Source organism: Eublepharis macularius, chromosome 2 (genome assembly GCF_028583425.1).
Source record: "Eublepharis macularius isolate TG4126 chromosome 2, MPM_Emac_v1.0, whole genome shotgun sequence".
Taxonomy (NCBI): Eukaryota; Metazoa; Chordata; class Lepidosauria; order Squamata; family Eublepharidae; genus Eublepharis; species Eublepharis macularius.
Window position 1 is genome coordinate 34399098 of NC_072791.1, and position 22396 is coordinate 34421493.

At 41.3% G+C, this 22396-nt stretch overlaps 1 protein-coding gene across 3 annotated transcripts in view; it reads left to right on the forward strand.

The window, feature by feature from the left end:
* The window catches only part of FOXN3 (forkhead box N3), a 178987-nt gene that overhangs the window by 38552 nt on the left and 118039 nt on the right, over window positions 1-22396 (forward strand). For all 3 annotated transcript variants that reach the window (XM_054972628.1, XM_054972629.1, XM_054972630.1), the window contains exon 3: window positions 13888-14024. In XM_054972628.1, the coding sequence (XP_054828603.1) occupies window positions 13888-14024 (137 nt within the window). The remainder of the gene's footprint in view (window positions 1-13887; window positions 14025-22396) is intronic.

Genomic DNA, 22396 nt, shown 5'->3' on the forward strand with positions numbered 1-22396 from the left:
AGGAGAGCAAAGAAAACCACACTGTTCCAGAGGGCTTTTAAGACTACTTTAATGTTTGATTTTGCTGTTCTTTTATACTGTATAGATTGGGCTATTGGTGGTGGGTTTTCTGATTTTGTTTTCATTTTAATTGTCATGTTTGTGCTTAGGCACAGACATGATCTTTCATTAAAACCATCTCGGGCCTACTATTAAGGAGAGATGCTATAACAGATAAATAAAATGTGAATTGCTTCTGAGCATGCCTCTTGTTCGAATAGAAGGAAGGCAGCTTTAGATCAGCGATTCACACAGACACACATCAGGCAGCCTCCTCAAAGACAGGTGCACTTCCATATCTTTCCCTTGAGGCTGACTGAATGGTGTGATTGCAACATGACACAGAGGTGGCAGAATTACCCCACTTGCTATGGAAGTTAATTTGAAGAACACAAAACCAGAACTGGTAATCATGCAGTGAGGCAATAGGCATAGTCCTGTATAGGTAGGTGTGCTGAACTCACAGGGGCCTTTGATTTATTTCATGTAGTATGCTATTGTGTGTAATAATGCTGGAGTTACACTCTTCTAAACCCTTGGGCTTAGAAATGTGCAACTCTGCTTTGAATAGCACTGTCAGTCTACTAGGGCTTTAACTCAAAGGATTGTGGAATATGTGTTTGTGATGGGTATCCTGTGCTTCCAGACAGAAGCCTTTTTCCTAGTAGACTCTGATAATAAGGCTTATGAAATGTCTTATGGAGGTGGAATTCAAAATAAAAGGCAAGCATTGTTGAGCTGTACATGTGTGTGATGCTTGTTGTTTTCACTGTCTTAAAAAGCAATCTTTGTTCTTCTGTATAAAAGTAGGCTGACACGTGTCATTCAGAAATACTGCTGTTTGGGATTTTAAAGTTGCATAGTTTTTAATAAAACGATTATTTAATGTGTTGTGTGTCAATGCAGGCATAACATTCCACTCTGTTAAAAATGCTTGAAAGGGGTGTAGAGAATCTACTGGCCGCGTGAGTGGTTATTGGTAATATTGTATGTGAGATTACAGTGGATTTGAAGAGAGGGACTATGTGTGTATTTAATATCAGTGGTTAGATTTTTAAAAAAAGAATTCTTCTGCAGTTGTATTTGTTCAACAAAATAGTATTTCTCAGAACTTTCTCACTACTGCAGGCCTATTTTAAAAGATAAGCTAGAGCAGCTGTGTTAGTGTCAAAAGTTGTCCAATATGTAACCCTAAATACATTTGCTTGGTAATGCATCCAAGTGACTTGTGCACATTATTCCAAGTAAACACCCCCCCCCCTTTGGTCTGCAACCTCTGAGGATGTCAACTGTATTAAGCCGTGCCCTTAGGAGTTGTCCAAATAATGGAACTGCTTTTTACAGTATTGTGTAGTCTGCATTTCAAGGTGGTGATATCTCATTATTTATTTACTGAAAACATTTTAATGCCGCCTTGCCATCCAGTTTAGCACCAAACTACATGTTACAGCAGCCATGGGTGGGACCCATGGGCACAAATGCTATTTTAGAGGAGAAAATTAGCTTTTAAACATTTCTTTGTAGGCCTAATTGGGCCCACAGCATCGTGTCACCAAGCATTTTTGTTCTCCCCTTATGCCTTCTCAAATGCAATAACAGCCCCCCACAACTATTTTGGCCCTTGAAAAGCAGCTGGGAAGGGGGGACACGATCACATGGTGCCACTGTGGTGTGAGCCCAATCAGAACTGAAATCAAGTTTGGGTCCTTGCAGCCATTTTTTAAATGGCTAAATTCTCCTCTAAAATGGTATCAGCAGCCACAGGTGAGACCTGTGGCAGCCATAAAGTGGCACTTAGGGTGATCAATGTCAAGCTGGTATTGCGTGCTTCCTAGCTGTCTGTCACATACTATGAAGGCCAATTTTTAATGCTGTGTTTTAAAAGTTCAAAACAGCATGGAGGAATCAGTGCAGGTTTGTTTGCTTGTTTTAATACCAACTCGACAAAATCTTGGTACTGTTTGAAGTAAGTTTTTACATGTTTTTGCAAAATGGAAGCAGCAGCCTTGAATTCATACCCAAGTTGTTGACTCCCTTCTTACCCTGACTGTAGGTTGTATGCTATTATTGTGTGGTCTATGACCATAATAAAGAGATTGACTGACTAGACTCCCTTATTCTGGTGTAAACAGATTCTTTCCCTCCCTGCCTGCCCCACACCTGCGAGGTTGCTGAACAGGATTAGAAGGGAAAGGGGACTGATAAAATTCAAGTGAGGAAGCAGTTGCTGGCAGGGAAGCACATTTTGGTTCTGTCTTTGAGAATGCATAGGACAAAGCTGGCTTTTTAAAGTAAATACTCATCATTGGGCAAGTTCCCTTTTTATATGTGGCAGGGCCGCTCTGCCCTGGGCAACCAATAAGCCACTGCATTGCTGATTCAACAAGACATAAATGGTCACAGTAGGCTCGATTTGTTAAATTCCTCGTCTGTGACCTGCTTATTTCCAGGAGTGCAGGCTTTACCAAGTTTTAAGATCTCTAGGAATTTTAGCACGCGCTAGTGCAGGAAGCTACTGAATCTATGCTGTTCAACTTATTTCTAAAAAAAAAAAAATCACATCTTTTCCTTTAGTGAAAAGCAGCTGCATTACTTGAGTCAATGTTCCTTCCCCAAAGTGCATTTCTCAGAGATTATTGCATGCCTCAGGTGCACCGAAAAGCTGAAGGGAACATTTCTTTAAGCATTCAAAGAGCTGCAATTTCCTCTGTGGTACATTGCCTAGAAAGTCTAATTTGATGGACATTTTTATAAATGGACACTTTGTATATGGACATTTTTATGAAGATAACAGCATTTATCATGAAATCACTGTGGTGCACTCGCGCGTGCACACACACAGCTTTATTGGGAAAGTATATCCATAGTTTAAGATGGCATATGGAAATGCAGTTGCTGAAATTATACATGTTGGATAATCCAGTGCTGGTTTTTGGCCTGTTAATGTCTCTCAGTCTCTGGTTTCTTGGCCTTGGTGTGCCAGTAAGTTTTGCTTTTATGGGAGCCGGGATTGAGTCAGTCCCATTAGGACAATGAGGAGACACAAAACTGCGACTCTTTTAAAGTCTCGGGAGGGTGAACAAGCTTCACTGGTGGATTCATGTTCTCATGGCAACCTTTTTAATGTGCTCCCATCACCAGATGCATGGCCAAAATCTTCACAGCTGAATGCCTGAAGTCAATGGGAGACCAAAAGGGTTAGCACCTCTGAATTATCCATCTGCCTTCTCTGTTTTGAGGATATGATGTATATTTTGGCTTTGCAAGCACCCAGCGAGAAAGATGCTCTGTTTGCACAGCGAGAGCCGTTAGGTGCAGTTAGGCTTTGTTTATCTGAATAACTGGTTTGTGAGAGAATATCTGCAACATTCAAATAATCAGAAATTCACAAATGCTGCTTGGTTTTGTGGCATGAGATGCTAGAGAGATGCAAGGGATCATGGATTAAAGAGGGTGAATTGTCTGATAAAAATTGTTTGTTTGTTGTGCCTAAGGACTGTGCAATAGATCAGCACCTGTCAGGAGGATTAAACTCTGTACAACTTAGCATGGGGCTTGCATCACTCTTTTGGGCTTTTAGTAACACTATGTGCCCTGCTCCCAACTGGCGTGGTGTAGTGGTTAGAGTGTCTGACTAGGACCAAGGACCCTCCCTAGACCATGGAAGCTTGCTGGGTGACCCATCACAGCCTCTCAGCCTAATCTGCTCTCTCAAGGTGGTTGGGAGGGAGGGGGAGTGATGTGAAAAGCCACTTTGGGTCCTGATGACAGAGGAAAGCAGGTGATGAATAAAAATTAATTGTAATAAAATCAGTGTGTGTGCACGTTTAACCGTGGTAAAAGAAATCTGTTATTCTTGGTGTTGAAATACTTGGCATTTTTAAAACAGCATTTGGAATTTATTTTGGGAGCAGTGGAAAGTGGTACCCCGGCAGAGTTGTACTCCGGCTAATTTACTCGTGACAGCCTGGTTTGTGGATGATGACTGGCTTGCCCAGACTGCTCAAGTCTATGTCAGGGATAGGGCTTGAGCTGTATGGTATCCAGGTTATGGTAGTGTGTTTAACTTGTGAAGAGAGAGGTGTGGCAAATCAAGGCTGCCATGCTGTCTACCATAATTATCGTAAAAGTGTGGGGATTATATTTTTGTGGTCATGTGTATGTGAGGAAAGCTCTCTGGGTGTGCTCAGAGGCAATTGTCTTATTTCATACATCCTAGTGATTAGCTTTATTATTCAAAACAGATTTGGCAGTAGATGTAGATCTGGCACAAACGTATCACTTAGATTCCATGTGATCGTTCAGACCAATCCAGTGTGACTTGGCTGCTCTGTTCAGGTTGCATAGAATTCTGAAATGGAGCACCCATTTTCCTGACCACAATTAGAGCAAAGCAGTTTTCTGTTCAAAGATTTAAACTTATAATGATCTTGGTTTAAGCCTTTTAACAGAAAACTTATACTAAGATCATCACAACCTGACCTGGATAGCCCAGGCAAGCCCTGTCTCATCAGATCATGGAAGCTAAGCAGAGTTAGCCTTAGTTAGTAATTGGACGGGCGGCATCAAACAAAGACCAGGTTTGCAGAAGCAGGCAATGTCAAACCACCTCTGTTAGAGTCTCTCTACTTCTGATACGTGTTCTTCACGTGTCGGGAGATGCAATGTGAGCCAAGAAGTGTAGTTTTAAATAACAGAGCTGGCGGAGATTGCTCTGGAGGGGATGGATTGTCTCACAGCCCTCCGCTGCCTCTAGTGTGCTGGACTGTCTCCATTTCCAGAGCCTTTGCCCTGCCGAGGCTCAGTTAATTCAAAGTTTTAAGCATCAAAGGTGACAGGGCAAAGACTCTGGAAGGGGAGACAGTCTGGCACACCAGAGGTGGTGGAGGGCTGTGAGAGAATCTGTCCCCTCCAGAGCGATCTCTGCCTGCTCTGTCTTTTAAAACTACGCTTCCCAGCTAACCTTGCATCTCCCGGCACTTGATGACCATGCGTCCAGGCGTCTGGTGTAGAGACACAAGAGTGTCTCTTGCTTTGAAAACCCCAACATAAGTCAGCTATGACTTGATGGCAGTCTCCACCATCAAGACAATGTTCTGAGAAGCTGAAATGCAACTGTACTTCTGTATTCTCACAGACATGCTTGAACAATGCTTCAAGTGGAATGTATGAATTCTGCTTTAAGGATCACTTCAGGTTACCATTGTTGCTAGTTGTCAGGGAATGGCAGCTGCTTTCTGGTTCCTGTCCAGAATGGTGGAACTGGTGTTGCTCCTATTGTTCCTCTTCAGGAGAAGTTAAGGTACCTTTTAAAACCTTTTTTAGCATGTTCTTGAATGTTTCAGGCATCGACTTGTTCTCAAAACAACAGGCTCTTCTAAGAGCAAATGAAGTTAAATTGGGTACCGTAATCAGCACAATTCAACCAGATCTCTTGCGATGATAAGTAGTCTGTTAACAGTTCTTAAATTTAAATAAGAGCAAGCAACAGTTACCCTTCCCAGTGGCAGGGTGCCAACACCAGAACTTGGTGGAAGGCCATAGTAAATGAATATTTATATATTTACTTACATTATTTATACTCCACCTTTCTCACTGAGACTCCAGGTGGATTACATAATGCAAGTCAATATGATCCACAGCTAGGAGATCCAGTAAAAAATGCAATAAAGTTTGGATGGCATAAAATTTGAAAACAAGTAGAAATCTAATATGGAACTAAAACAATGCTGAGCAAGCATAAGCAGTTAAATATGGCATAGTAAATGGTGCATAAATTATCCAGTAGAAGCATTCTTACAGTTATAGTAGTATAGTATACTATAGTAGTATAGTAGTTACAGTAAAAAGTAGTATAGTCTACAGTCCTATCCCTTTACCAAAGCATCTTATTGAACCATTTCTGTATAGTACAGCCCTCCTACTTGTGTAAAAAAGCCCTCCTGAATCATTCAGATGTGCATCTGGGTGTAGATTCTTCAACAATGTTCAGTGCTGGTCCTCAGGCTGATATGCCTTGGTCTAAGAATATGGAGTGCCAGAAGTACAAGGGGTGTGTGTGTGCTGTAGTCATCTGTGAAATGTTGGCAGGCAGGTTTATATGCTGCATTTCGGTCAGTTGAATGCTTTAAATCCATAAAGTGTAGTTAACCATAACAGTATAATGTTCATAACTTAAAAAAAAATTATCTTACACTGTGGAAACATGTTTCAGATGGGTAGATGTGTTGGTGCTGAGTTAAGTAGCACTTCAAAGTCCAACAAGATTTCCTGGGTCAGACAATGGGAAGTTGACTGTTGAAAACATACTTGCTGGTCTTTAAGGTGCTACTGAAATCTTGACTTTTCATGGTCTACTGGTTCTTAACCTCCCCTCCCCCTGCAACCATACAAAATGCAGGGGGGGGGGATTAAAGTAAGCTTTGTATACAACAGAAAAATATGAAAAAAATAATGAGAAATGTACACCTAAGCATCCATAAAATGTTTCCAAATATCTAAAAATAAGTTCTCCTACAGTTGTCACCTGTATGCCATACTCTGGAGTACAGATAAAGCTGTAATGTCCTCCATCTATTGAATTATGGGAGTTGTGTATTTGTCTCTCCATCTTATAATATAGGACTTTTAGCTGTAGTAAGGGCATGGAAAGTCCATTTTCATTGGCCTTCAATTACGTTCCAGGTTCCAGGCAGGTAGTTTAAAAGTTCATAAACATTCTAAAAAATCAATGCATATTCTAATGCAAAATTAATATAAGTAATACCTTCCTCCCAAAAAGTTCAAATAACTGGGCATGTCCAAATTATATGCTTCAAGAGACATGTTCTGTAAGCTACAGCACCAGCAATTAGGCTATGTTCTAAAAAGGGGCTGTGGTGTCCAGTATACCCTAAACATTATTTTTTTTTTACTGAAAAGCAATGAAAGAAGACACATGACCTTTTGACTAAGACTAAATATGACCTTTTGTGGAGTCCTGAGGGGAAATTCAACTAACTCATAATTTCTAACGAAACTTTTTTAGGTTTAAGCACTGAGAATAGAATAGTACATTATAGTAACAAAACATTTTCTCTTTAAAGGCACCATCTGGGCATTTAGCATCTGTAATATTATTTCTTCAAGCATATTGCAAGCTAGAGAGCAAAATATAGGTATGGCGCCAAACTATTAAGGCTGCCAGTTCTAAATTTCAAAAGAAAAGGAATAACATACATGTGAACTATCAGGATAACTTAACAAAACTGTGAAGAAGGGAACCTGTGTGGCTTGGATCCTATGAATGAGTTCTGCCCCATCAATATTGTTTCTGTTGTGGGAAGTGCTTCTTCTGCTAGCACTTCCAAGGGCTCCTTGAAAACCATAGATTTTGCACAAATGGAAGTTCTAGCAGTCTCTTCTGCAGAAAATGTTTTATTTAGTGTGCATTAAATTTGTTCATAGAATCCAAGCCTGTGTGACCTTGTGGCTATACATCATATTTCCTGACAAGCTTGCATTCATTTTGGGTGGACATCTTGTTTGGCCCTGAGAACCACATCGGAAATGTTTGTCTTTGTGCAAAGGCTTCACTAGAACCCAATGTTCGGGTGTCCTAAAGGCCATCCTGGTCAGTCTATAATCTGAATCCCTCTCTACTAAGGTTGCCCACCACCTTATCATGTCGAGTTGTATCTGCTGCTGTCGATTGCTGCCATCTACATATATATCTGAATATATATCTTTATATTTTTATATGTGAAATATGTTATAATATACTATGTTTTTATCAATCTATTTGTGGTTTTAACTGTATAAACTGATGTGTTTTAATATGTTGTAATCCGCCCTGAGCCCTTCGTGGGGAAGGCAGAATAGAAATCCAAATAAAATAAAATAAAAAATAAATAAAGCTGGTGGTAACATTTACTTCGCGGTAAATGCTTATCCCAAGCAATTAAACAAAATACAAGAAACTATGCTTAATTTGCATAACTTATGTTTCATAGTCAGGGGATGGGCAAGGCTATTAAAGGTCCATCTTCAACCACTGGAATCTTGCTCAGATATTTTTCTGTATTCTAAGACTTGAACAGGAAATGCCCACAAGCCTTTCTTTTTAATCATAAGGTCTTATAACGTATTTTTATTAAAATGATGCTGAGAATCTAAGAAAAAAGCTAGCCTTTGTGCCTAATACTACATTTACTCACTGTAAATCTATCTTGCTCTATGCTTGCTTCTATACCTACATCCCCCGCCATCCTATGCAGAGTTATTCCAGTCTAAGCCCATTCATTCCAGTGGGCTTAAACTGGAATAGCACTGTATCGGATTTATTTCAGTGGGTTTAGAGCAGTGTAACTCTGCATAGGATTGTACTGTAAGTAATTTAAAAACAATATGCTTGATTTCAAACCCTCATGTTTCTGTAAAGTGTGCTCCAGTGGGGAGAATGACAGAGTATGCATCAAGATATTTCGCATTGTTTGCTGCATGGCATATATTTTGAACAAATAATGGAACTTGATCACGATAATTCTCCATTGAAGCTGTGAGGAGAGGAAGACAACATTTAGAAGTAAGAAAAAGCTGTGCAAAGTTGCGAACAGCTGCTTGTGTAGTAGCTGGTGGTGAGTAACAGTGCCTCTAGGCAACTAGGCGATGAGTGAGGATAGACTGCTGCTGTCTCCAAAGTAGCCATTTCCAACGATTTGCATGTAACTATATGGCAAACTAGGGGTGCTCACCCCGCAGAGATCTGAGAAATCTGTATCCAGATTTCAGGGATCCCCAAAGAACCCAGGATTCCTGAAATCCCAGAAAGATTCTCTGATCCAGTTAAGACAGATCAGAGAATCCCAGATTTATTTGACTGTTATTCCCTATGGGGAAAACTATCTGGGGGCTTTCTGGGGGGGGGTGTTGGGGGCATTTTTCAAGCAAACTCCACCAAATGTGTAGGAACCTCCTGTCTTCGAAAGACCCACCAAATTTCAGGAAGATTGGACCCCCAGGTCCAATTCTATGGGCCTCTGAAAAAGGTGTCCCCAGCCATTCTCCATTGTTTCCTATGGGGAAAACATTTCCAAGCAAGCTCTCAGGCAGAAACACATAGGGGCATGGCTGCCAGTGGCCAAAAGCACACTCCCAAATGCAAGAGGAAGCCCAACAGAACCAAACTGAAGTAATAGAATGGAAGGAATCCTCCCAGAGCCAAACTGATGCAAGAGAATGGATGGAATCCCCCCAGAACCCAAGTGGATCAAGGGGACCAAGATCAAACTAAAGAATCATGTCAAAACAGAGAATTCCACCCAAATCAAAGTGAAGCAAGGGACACTGTTGCAACATAGCCCAGATGAACCAGTGTTACTTACAGAAGCCAGGCAGATAAGGAGGGCTCCTACATAGATCGGCCACCCACTTCCCCCTCCCTGCCTCACTTCCCCTCGCTCCTGCCTGCCTGACTCCCTACTCCCCCTTTGCTCTTGAAAAAAAAGTGAGAGAAGTCCAGGAAGGAGCCAGCCAAAAGCTGAAGGCGTGTTTCCTGGATTTACGCAGATTTATCTAGGGATCTGGATCCGGAAAATCTGGCTTTTCCCTCAACTCCTGGATCCAGGTTGCGCACACCTATGGCAAACTGGTCAATTTCATTGTCCAGTTGAATCCCCTACACCTTTGGTTTTTGAATGGGGCTGAAGATTTTCTTCAGCATTTGGCCAGACCATCCTACTGACAGACCTATCAGCCTATTATATGTACATAATATATCATTGGAAGTTACCACTTAAGCAATGGTTGTCTTACCCATTGAAACTTTATGAAAGTTTGGAGGGGTGCTTGTAGGATACATTTGCATGATATAGGTGAATAAGAGAGGGACCAATGAAATATGTTGGGGAGGAGAATTTCCTTCCCCCCCGGTCTGCATTTCCCACCTGCCTCTCCCACTCTTTCTTCCGTTGATCATATTTCAGTTTCATTGCAAAGAACCATAGGTTATATATTGCCTGTGGTTTCCCAGGCAAAGCAAAATGGATACTGAGGTCTTGTGAGGCAGTATCATGAAATCTCGGCTATCAAGTGGCAGAGATCTGACGATGCTTAAATCTGGATATTGGAGCCATGAACGGACAATACAGATCTTTCTACACACCTGAAGAATGCCCTAGGCTTGCAGAAAGATCTGAAATCTATTTTTTTTAAAAAGCAACCCTACACTGGGGGTTAAAAAAAAACTAAGATGATAAAACGTGAGCCTGTAGCTTTAACCAGATTCTCTCAGTGATCATTGCTAGGCAACCACAACAACATCCATGGCTTAATTTCTGTCAATAAAAGGCAGTGGGAGGGGAAGGGCTCTTTCCATGGCTGTTTAGGCCTTTGAGGGGGAACTCATTGGGGCCAGTCCCAGCAACAACCATCAGCAACTTAATACCACCTGACTTGCCTGACTCTCTCACACCTGGCTGCTTGCTACTGATGAACAGCACCCCCCTCCCAAACCCAGTGTAGTGTAGTAGATTGGTTAGAGTTTCAGAATCCCCACTCTGCTGTGAAAGCTCACTGAGTGACTTTGATCCAGTCACACATTTGTAGCCTAACCTACCTAGCATGGTTGTTGTGAGAATAGTATGGCGGAAAGGAGAATGATGTAAGCTGTTTTGGGTCCCCATTGTGGAGAAAAACTGTATATAAATGAAGTAAATCAATATAGATAGATGAAGATGAGAGCAGATAAAAGATAAGTTGTTTAGTGGGCTTGAAGGTGAGAAGGACGTAGGGTAAGGAGGGTATGGAGGAGCGAGCTAGGAGAAAGGAAAGAGGAAATATTGTGGGGAAGGGAGCCAGGGGAAAATGAATTCTCACAAGCACTTTCTGATTCCCAGCTTACAGCTGGATTACCTCAGCCAGTGCCATACAACAGGGCCATAGGGGAGAGGCTGCCAGGAAGGGGGGAAAGGGGTAATGGGAGGGCAGACAAAGCTGGGTGAGAAAGAAGCAGGAAAAGGGAGAGGGGCTATGGGCGGCACGGGGCAGGGAAGAGAAAAGGGACATGGTGGTGGAGAAGAAAATTACAGGCCTCCTGCAAGTCCTTTCAGGTCCCCACTTGTTTTTAACTGTTTTGTGTTTGGTCTTTTAAATTTTACTTTATTTATACCCTGCCTTTCCCTAATGTGGACACAAAGCAATTTACCCAGAGGAGTTAGCCGTGTTAGTCTGTATTTGCAAAATAGCAAAAAGTCCAGTAGCATCTTTAAGACTAACCCACTTTATTGAGGCATAAGCTTTCAAAAACCACAGCTCTTTTCGTCATATGCATCTGCCGGAGAGAGCTGTGGTTCATGAAAGCTTGTGCCTCAATAAAGCAATTTACATTATTCTCCTCTGCTCTATTTTATCTTTGCAGCAACCCTGTGATGTAGGTTAGTCTGAGAGTGCATGTTTATCCTCACCACCACCACCACTACCCCTTCTTGCTATGATTTTTTTCTGCCAACGTGAAGGTTCCCCTAAATTTGCAGAAACATCTGCTTGCTTGTACCTGGCCTGATTTTGTGCAGATGTTTTGATCTGCAGTCTGGGGCAATGTTCAGAATCAGATGTGGGCTAATAAACATTTTTATGGGCTAGTTGTTTTAGGCAAGTTTTACCAGATGTCAAGGGGAGATTTAATAACACACATTTTCTTTCCTTAATGATAGAAGGCAGAGTGAAACAAATGGATAAATGACCACTTCTCATCTTGAGAGGAAATACGGTCAAGGAGTTTGAAACATTCCATTGCTGAGATTATCAGGGTGTTGTTAATCCACTCCATAGTCACTTGTTGCCTTGGAGACAAATGTAATCAAAGGGCTTTTTTCCTCCTGGCTTGTGATTAGAGACACTATTGACTTCTGGCTTTGGAGCGTTGTTGGAGTAGCATGCCAAATGTCGGAAGATGGAAATTAATCTCTAAGTGATTGGCCTGAATTCTGTTGATTTGGAAAAGTCAGGCAAGAAGCTCTTCACAACTTCTCACAAGAGCTTTTTTTAAAAAAAAATCCTTCAGAACGTCCTGGCCCAAATGTAACAATTCTGTTGCTGCAATAAGGATACTTCAGCTTGGAATTTTGTTCTGGATATTCTGACATGTCATTAATGAGGAAGTCCATGGTTCTGAGAACTTCTCTGTGGTTTTGTTAAAATAGGAAGTCCTATCATGTGATCAGCCTTTTGTGATGATTGCACATTTTCTCCTTCTACCTGGGAGCAGTGTTGAAAGTGATTCAAAACACGCTCAGCTCTTTTCGAAAGTGTTCACGATAACAGGATTCAGCCATGTGTGAGTTATTATGAAAAGCATTTACAGTAATTAGGAGCAGGAACATGTTGAGTCATTTCAGGCATAGCTGATGTTTGTTTGGGTGAAAAGGTATTCTTGCTCTCATTTATATTACAATAAGTGTAAGAACCCTTTTGATTTGTTTTAATTGCATGAACTCCAATCCAGGGAGCTACTTTAGGGGCCACAAAGCATTTTTAGAAATAGCTTGCCGTGTATGGTGGAATGGAGAGGGCTGTTTTTCAAGTGAAAGAGGTTGTCAGAAACCCCGGTGGGTAGTCAGAGGGTATGATCCATAAATGCGTCTCACTGCACCGGTACAATCCTTCCTTCTTTTATGCCAGCATGGGTAATTAAGACCCAAGAAACTTCACGTATACCTGGTGACATCAGAAAATGGTGCCATTTAGTGGTTGTGTAGTAGCCTGCAGTTGTGCAGTGATTAGCTGAAGCAGTTATACAACATATTCCCTCTAGGAACTGCTTTTAGGTCTGTTTTTAATTAACTTTGTTTCTGTGTTTATTGGCAGTCCTAAACTGTGTTTTAAAACTTGGTTTTATGGTTCTTTCATTTATATTGTATGCCGCCTTGAGTTCCTGCAAGGTAGAAAGGTGGCTAAGTTTTAAATGAATAGATAAAAGGGTACTAAGCACTTGACGGCTCAGTGTCAAACATTGGCACAACTGCTGTCTTCAGTCCTAGCAGCAGTAGTAGTTGCATGGTGGTTGGGCCAGGCCAGTTTCAAGGGCAAAGTGGCCAAAGCTGGGGAACCAGCCAGTCTTTTTATAGTGTAGAGAAAAACCTTTGTGAATTGAGTTAATCCATACAAGGTTCAGCTTGGCCACCTTGTCCTTGAAACTTCTGCTTCTTGGCCAGATGTTCAAGGAAATAGAAAGAGGAGTTGTGTGAACTTCATGGGCAGTAAATTTTGGCAAAAGCTTTCCTGTTGTATACAAACTTAATGGGATGATGATTCTCCCAGCCTAGAAGCTTAAAATACCAGATCTCTCGGACCTTAAACTGAAGTTTTATTTTCAGCTCTACTTATGCTTTTGTTGAATTAGGTGCAGGAAAAGTTGATCAGCTAACTTTTTGTGTTAGAGTGGCAATAATGTCCGACTGAAGGCTTAAGCTAGGCTGCCTTTTAAAAAATCCCTCCCATTTTCTTTCACAATATTAAAACAAAATAGTAGTTATATTCCCTGTCTGAGAGGCTTATTTATCTTCCAGTTGGTATTGAAGAATAATTATGATCTTTCAGTGTGGTGTGTAAGTGAAAGAGATGGAATTTCCAGAGAACTACTGGACCAAGCTTAGCAACAGCTATTTTCTCAGATTCCTTACAATATCCAATCTTCCTCAGTTCTTTTTGACTATTAAAAGTGAAATACGGCACCGCCTAATCTAAAATGCATGACACAGAAATGAGATTTGTTGTTCTCTGTGTACAAGAAGGCATATTGTCAATCTTTTCAGAAGTTTTCAGTAAATGTGTTGCTAACTTTTTTTTTCTTTTTTGCATCCTTCTTTGCAGAGTATTGGGAAGGGGTCTTTATGGTGTATAGACCCAGAATATAGACAAAACCTTATCCAGGCTTTGAAAAAGACTCCCTATCATCCATATTCTCACGTGTTCAGCACACCTCCCGCATCTCCTCAGGCATATCAAAGGTAAGATAATTCGAATATACTTTTATTTGGGCAATTCTTTGTATCTCTTTGAAATGTTCACTCAGGCAATGGCTGTGTAAGCTGACTTTAGTTTTATGTGAGTTAAAGCTTATCAGATCTATGTTAAATAGTTCAGAGTGTCCAGTCCTGTTTAACCATATAAGAGTAGCCTGGATGAAATGAACACATGAAGGATCCTTATATTGCCAGATCATTGGTCTAACAAGGTCAGTATTGTCTGCTCAGACTGGCAATGACTGTCCAAGGTCTTGGGGAGTTGCCAGATAATGAACCTGGGACCTTCTGCATGCAAAGCTGATGTCGCTGAACCTCAGCGCACACCCTTCCCCAAATTGCTCTGTGTTTGACTGGCAGACTGCATAATACCTTCTACCCATCCCTAACATAAAGAATTAAAACAGTTGTGAAAAGCATCATAAACTTGAATAGGTGCAGAAAAACGTTTGTTGGACTTGTGGTTTTCCTTACCAGGTTTGGTGGAATCCAGCATGTTCATTGTAGCTCAGCAGGCTCAGTTGTTGGTGCTTCTGTAGATGCGATATTTAAAAATCTGCTTCCTGTACCCCCGGGGCAACAGCTGAAATTTAAAATACAAAAAATCAATCCAGGTTTTCCTTCTTTTCCTGCTTTTTACAAATCTTTAACGCTCTGAAAGCACAGTATTGGTGAGGTGTCTTTTCTGGCTTGTTGCTCGGGTGTTTGAGATTTGCATTGTCAGTGGTAGCTATAGCATCTTATGCAAACTTTTGCTTCCAGGTGACTGGAAGCAGTTTCTTGTTGTGGTTACCTGCTCTGTGAGACGACTCAGTATAGTTATGAGACTTGCCAAGGTGTGTGCATGCCTTTTGAAAAAAAGTGTGTGTGTGGGGTGGGGGTTTTTTATTTTGGAAAAAGTGAACTGCAGCTAGAGTGTGTGACTTTAGACATTCAAGTATCAATGGCAGAGTAATGCTTGTTTGTGACCTACTCAATGAAATGAAGGTATATAATTATGGGATATCAGATCAGTTGCTTCCTTCATAATGAACATCTAGGAAAGAAATGATTTGGGCTGCGACCCTAATAACACTTGCCTGGGAATATGACTAAAATGGGGCTTTCTTCTAAGTATAACTTCTTAAGGTTGCTCCCATGATACATCAGGATAGTTTAAATGACACATGCTGTGCAGGATGTAATGAGGGCTGCTAGCTTAGATGGTTTTAAAAGAGGTGAGACAGATTTGCGGAGGAGAGGCCCATTAGAAGCTGTGGGCCACGATGGCCAAAGGGGACTTCAGTGTTCAGAGGCAGTATACTTCTGAATGCTAATTGTGGGATGGAGGAGCAGATTTGGGGCCATGGGTAGGGGAGTGCATTCCATTATTCCTGAGCAAAATATGTGTGTAAAAATCACTGGTTTGGGTCATTACTGTGATTTTTTGAAACAGTGACAAAAATCTGGGATTCTTAGGCATTATCAAATACACGTACGCTCCAAAAAAATCTGTAGATTTTTGTGTTCTGGTGCTTACCATCAGTAGCAGGTGTCTTGTTTTTTTCTTTGTTTCTTCAAATTTTCGAGGCAGTGGCTCAGGAAGGGTGGCTCCTGGTTGGCTCAACTCAGCTGCAGGACCCATCAGAGCTGTGATTGGTCACTCCTCCTTCCCTTCTTCGTTTGTGGGAACAAAGTTTCCTCTGCAAGTTGAATGGTTTGGGGACACCTTGTTCAGGTGCTCGTAGAATTGTTCCCCCAGTCCAGTTCACTTGAAACTTGGGGGTTCTTTAGTGGACAGGCAGCACTATCTATGTTGCAATTTGGGTGTCATTTGGTTAAAAAATAACTGCTCCAGCTCCCACAAGCCTTCCATGGAGAATAATGGCAGAGCTGTGGTTCTCTTTTCCTCCTACTCCTTCCTCACTTTGTGAAAAGAAGCAAAAAACAGATCCAAACAAGGAATTATGGAAAATGCAGAGTTTTCAGTGGAAAGATAAGATGTTCTTACTGTCAGTCAGTCACTGTAAGAGTAGGATATTAAAATGAATACAGACAAGGGGTTTTTTATATGTTGATGGCTGGCTGGTGCTCTCCTGCAAGGCTGCTACTTGACTGCCATTTCCCCCCATAGGAATCAGTAGAGAAAAGTGCACTTCTCTATGAGAGTCACCTATATCATGAGTTTGTAAAATCAAACCCCTTTGTTCAATCTGCTTGAAACACTTTGGATTAGAAGGAGGGCTGTGTTCTGTGCACAGGTGCCCCAGCCACTTGAATACATTCCCCATTGAAAATAGTAGTCCCGGAACTCTAGAACCCAAAAAATCACACAGATTTAAATCGCAAATTGGTGGTGTCCTCCCCCAAAACCAGCGATCGCAATAACCTCCCCCTTCCATGCAAGATCCAAAATTATAACAATTTTTTTCTTGGAGCATATCCATGGGCCTTCTAGTGCATCTGGTTAGCTGTTGTGGGAAACAGGATGCTGGGCTAAATGGACCACTGGTTTGGTCCAGCAGGGCTGCTCTTAAAAAAAAAAAAAAAAAGAAACAAAGTGCCTAGGGCAACATTAGGCAAAAACAACCACCCTGTAACCTGTTGCAAAAAAATATACATGTGAGTCTTTTTTGCCTTCAAATGTGTCTACTGCCAAAGCTGTGGGTTGATGGTTATAAATGGGCGTTTAGGATAGTATTATTATTTTGCATATTTCCTCTCTCAAATATACTTTCTTCCCTTTTGCAGCAACATACACAATAATGTAATTCAGGTAATGTTAATGAAGTTCTCGAGCATCTCTGTTGCGCAGCGGCGTTCCGTCACATGGCCAGACGATCAATCTTCAGGCAGAGATTGGGAGGAACAGCTGGGCTTTCACGAGAGACGGCTGTATGTCTGCCCTTGCTAGGCGATTAGCGTGATGGTAACCATAGTAACCAGAGCATCTCCATAGTAACGCATAGCTGAGACAGGTGCAGTTGCATCACAAGGCTGTTTGTTGCCTGGCAAAAGGACAGGCCATTAGTACTTAGATATACGCTGTTTCCCTGGTAACAAATAACCCTACATAGCAACTACAGTGGGCTTGAAACATTTTCCCTCTCTCGAGTTGTTTTTTAAAAAAAAGTGCATTCTACCTGCTTGTATTTGTGTTTTGAGTCTAAATCAACAGACTCAGAGCTTTCAGTGTAAGGGCATCTGACTTCAGAAGGTGAAATGAGATGTCCTGAGGTATGAGATGGCCCAAGGCGGGTAAAATAACGCATGAGAAAATAGAAAGAGTTATGCAAACTTAGTGGCACTTAAAGCATTCGTTTTGCCCCTTCCCCTTCATTCCTTTAATAGAGACTCATTAATTTTTTGCTGTGTTCTCCCCCCCCCCTCCCATCTAGCAGCAGCCATTCTGCTATAACTGAACAGCTAAATGTTTATAGTTTGATGTTACTGAGAAATGTCGTTATAAGCAAGAGCTTATGCTGCCGTAGCAACTGTGACATCTTATCCCTGAAATGCGTACCTCTGTCCTACATGACGTTCATATCACTGTTAGAAACTCCTTTTGTTCAGTCAAGGTTAGGACAGGTTTGGATTGGCTCTTTTGCAATTGGAGGGTGGGGAAAGGAGTTTTGAATGGTGCCTTGCTGTTTATTTTCCCCATACATGTTATTCTGATATCCTTGCATGGCCCTGCTGTTGTTCTTTAGAAAGAGTGGCCTGTATTGCCATAGTGGTGTTGATGGTCCAAAACCACTAGGCTACCCAAGCTACAGATGTGAGGTGATGTTACGATTCAAAGCTCATCTCCTCCATGAATTCACTAGGTGACCTTAGACAAACATCTCATCCTCAGCCCTCCATCAACATAAGGATTTTGGTACCATTAACTATTCGTAACGAAAGCCACCTACTAAATATCCTTTCAGTATTCTTAAAGTGCAGCCATAAGGAATTCACTTCAGTGGACTCAGAAAGAATGGTTTAGCATGGTACTGTTAGTCATAGAATTAGATTTCTGACCCCCGTTTGTCAAAACATGGATGAAATAATTTTATAGAACTGAAAGAGAAGGCAAAAAAAAACATTTAATTCTTTCAGCCTTAAAAGCAACTTTTCCTCATTAGAGCAGAAGAAAAATCATAAAGACTGCAGAGCAAACATAAAGACTGCGGAAGATGGCCTCTCTTCTGCCCGTTGTCCTTGTCACTGCTCCACAGGCAGTCTTCTCTGGATGGAACCCCAGATAATAGTCATGGTGTATGCATACAATTGCTCTCTAAATGTGCTGGATAGATACAAAGTGATGGCTTTGGCAGCTTGAACTATTGAGCTTGATCAACGGCCCATCCAATGGTTTACTCTTTGCTCAACAGCTCAGATGGGATATGTATCACTTTCTGGGATTTGTCATCCACCCCATTGGGATGCGTTTATTGAACCCAAATTATTCAGACAAAAATTAAGCTAAATAAAATGTGTCATGCTTTAAAAGCCTCATGCTTTGAATCCGATGCCTTGTACGTGCTCTCTGTGTGTCCTCCTTTGGCTGATGGTGCCCCAAATAGCATCTACAAGAGGGGTTGGTGGTATATAAATTCAAAGAATGCATTAGCATCCATTAAGGGCTATAGCAGGGGTGGGGGGTGGGTACTGAAACTAAAATATACATGCATTGTTAGCGCAAGTTCTGAGATTCAATTAATGACGTCTGTAATTACAAAGGATTTTGAGTAACAGGCCTTGTGGAATCTCTGCCTTGTGGAATCTCTGCCTATGGGTAGATGAATCCAGGCTCCAATATTTTGGCTACTGATACCATCTGGGGGGGAAATGCTCATAATGATTGGCAGAGGTTTGATCTGGTATTATAGCAGGTCTTACTTGCATCATGCTACTCCTGGATGTCCAGTGAGCTGAATGATGGCAAAAACAAGATTATGGTTTGAGTTGATTGGTATTGAATTGCTCTTTTTTATTTTTCCTGCCTTGCTGGGGGGAAAAAAGATTCCAGAACTGGTTCAGCACCTTTTAAACTGAGTTAAAATTCATTAGCCAATATGACACTGTAGAATTCAGTGCTCAACAAGCATTAAGAGTGGAGTTCTCAGTAAAGAATACAACTGTTCCGCTTCAGTCGCTAAATTTGCAAAGCAAGAAAGGTAGCCTAACACCCATGGCAGTTTGTTGAGAGCTGGTTATACCCGCTTTTGATCTTCTACGTTCTACATACAATTGTGATACACTTACTTCTCTCTCATGCTGTCAGGCTATGGATGACAGGATACGGTAAACAGGTCTCTGTACCATTGCAACAAGAAGTCCAAGCTCTTGGTTAAATTGTTTTTATTCAGAAATCCAATTTTTCCATACTTATGTCCACAGAATTACTCAGAGGCAAGAAAGCATCCAAGCAGTACACGGTTCCTTGATAGGAATAGAAACTTGAGAAAAGTACAGCTCTAAATACTCAAACATTTCCCCCCTCCCAAACCACAGGTTCGAGCGGGAAAGAGTCTGGGAACTTCTGCTGGAGTTTATACATCAAACTAGACATGACAAAGAGGCATAACAGAAACGGCAACATTTCAGACAGTACAAGGTCACTTCAGTGAACTTCAAAGAAAGAGATAACATCTGTGTTCTCAGGCTGCTAGAGGGAGAAATTAAAGTGATGGTTAGATGGTTAGAGTGCCTGCAACATGAAATCAAGGCACAGTATTAGCAGTGGTTCAACACATAGAACAATGGAATGAATGTAGGGTTACAGTCATGATGCATGCATTTTCTAGGCCTTCTGGCCATGCCATGTAGGAACTTTCCCCCTTTTCATTGTACGTGTGTGTGTGTGTGTGTGTGTGAGAGAGTCTGTGTGTTCACACAGCAATTTAAGAGGCTGCCTCTGAGGAAGTGATCTTTAGTTCACAAAGGTTTACACTACAATTCATTTAATGGTCTTTAATGTGCTAGAAATCTCTTTACAAAACATTAAGATTTCTGGATTTGAACTGCGACTGGAATATGCCTTGCTGTGAAGATAACTGTGGTTTGATATGGCTCTTCCCTCACTCTCTTGTTTTCATACCCCACTTGTTTACATCACTTTAGAGCGGTAACCTCAGGTCTGTTTTGCTGCCTCTCTCTGTACTAACATACTACACTGGCACCAGAATCACTTTGGATCCATTGGCATTTCTTTAAGGAGCCCCATCAAGCTTTCACCTTGGATATGCAATTTGTCAAATATTTTTGTGCTAAGTTTGATAAAGTATCTACTCATGTCTGTGCTGCTATCCCTGGCAATTCAGAGTGCTTGTATTTATTGTTAGATACAGATGCAGAGGAGTTAGCCGTGTTAGTCTGTAGTAGCAAAATCAAAAAGAGTCCAGTAGTTCCTTTAAGACTAACCAACTTTATTGTAGCATAAGCTTTTGAGAATCACAGTTCTCTTTGTCAGATGCATGCATCTGACGAACAGAACTGTGATTCTTGACAGCTTATGCTACAATAAAGTTGGTTAGTCTTAAAGGTGCTACTGGACTCTTTTTGATTTTATTGTTGGATACGAGACAGTCTCCAAGTTGGAAAGTAAAACTGAAGTACATTTCCCCCAACTGAAGAATGTATAACTGATTAAAATATTTGATAAGTATTTTGAACGCAAAAGTACCTCACTTCTTCTCCACTGTATTTGTCAGTGCTTTAGTTTTGTATAAAGTTATGCTAGGAACTGTTACAAGACAACATTTGACACTGAAACCATTTCACCAGTCTTTTTTTAAAAAATAGTGCTAATCGCTAAAGCTGTGTATATATAGGAGAAGCATTAAATTTCCATATACATTAGTGTGAAACTGGCCTAACTGGTTCTCAGAAACTATCAGAATCACCAAAGGAAGTGCACATTTTCCCATTTGCAAGTCAGCAGTTTACAGCAAGTTGCTAAATGAAATTATGATTTTTAGGTGTGCAGATGCAATCTTCAAAGAACAGTTGGCCGGCTGCATTCCTGTTGCATCCCAAAAACTTGGAAAAACCAAAGACTTTGCCTATATAGCTCAGTGACTGAAATTAATAAACGACATGCAGAATTACTTTAATTCTTCCAATATTAAGATGCCTCTGGGGGGCTGGATTAACAGAAGGAATTACAAGGTTTATGCAGCTAGGCTGGCAGGATCCTGCAGAGGTAAATTGACCCACTGTTTGCATCTTTCAAACCTCGCAGAGAAACAAACGCATTGAAGTTTCACATGGACAGTTTCAGAGTTTACTCTGCCCAGCGCTGTAGTTATTCTGTTGCGATCTCCATGGCATTTTGGGGTGACCATTGAGAGCAAGTTTCCCATATATGTAAGCTTTTTTGGTTGTCTTCAAGTTCTGTTGCGTGTATTCACATTTCCTAGTTGCTTTTCTACTTCTACATTGCTTCGAGTATTTGGTGAAGTTATAAATTCAAATGTAAAACTTCAAGAGTAGAACAGTGAAATAAAAAAACACTACATTCTAAAGATTTAAAAAACAACAACTAAAAGCAATAGAACTTTGTACACTCTCAGAAATAACTCTCAGAAATCAATGGTTTACAGTGGGCATGGTTATAGGAGTGAACTACCTGGTGCTTCTCCCTCTGAGGCGGAGGACGTCTTGGGTGATTCCCACCGTCCAATCAGGGAGGCAGGAACTAATTTTCTTCCTCTTCTTGTCTGGCATGTGGGACGCCCTCTCTCTCCAGTTCTGTTCCTGCCTCCAGGCAGAGCAGTCTAGTAGCAGACTAGCTCTGCTACTTTCTTATTAAGACTTCACTTTCACTTTCCCATTCCTACTCCTTTGCTCTTCCCTTCCTTTCAAGAACCCACATGTAGTATAGTGGTTAAGTAACTGAACTGTGTTGCAGTACTCTGCTGGTTCAAATCTCACTACTGCCATGAACTTACCACATGGCCTTGGGTAAACCATTCCTCTCAGTCCCAGCTCCCCAGCTGTATTGTGAGGATAATGCTTATTTTGTCCAAAGATCAAACATACAGTTCTTCACACGTGGAAAGAGATCCAACCTTGATACCCAGCTCTCTAAGACAGGACTCGCAAGCCATCCCTGTGAGAGGCCAAGAACTCCTTACCATCAAGCCTGGGTCGACACACAGGCAGACAGCTGGACCTTAGAAATAGCCTCCGAAGGCTATTCCATACAGTTTGAAAGCTGTAAATTGAACATTTTGTCATCTCTCCCCTATGGGAAATCTTAACTCAAACTGTAATCCCACACCTGGACATTCAAGCTGTGGAGCATGTTCCCCACAACGAAAGAGGATGGGGTTGTCTACTCAACCTTCTTCATAGTCCCTAAAAAGAATGGGGACTGGAGGGCATTGTTA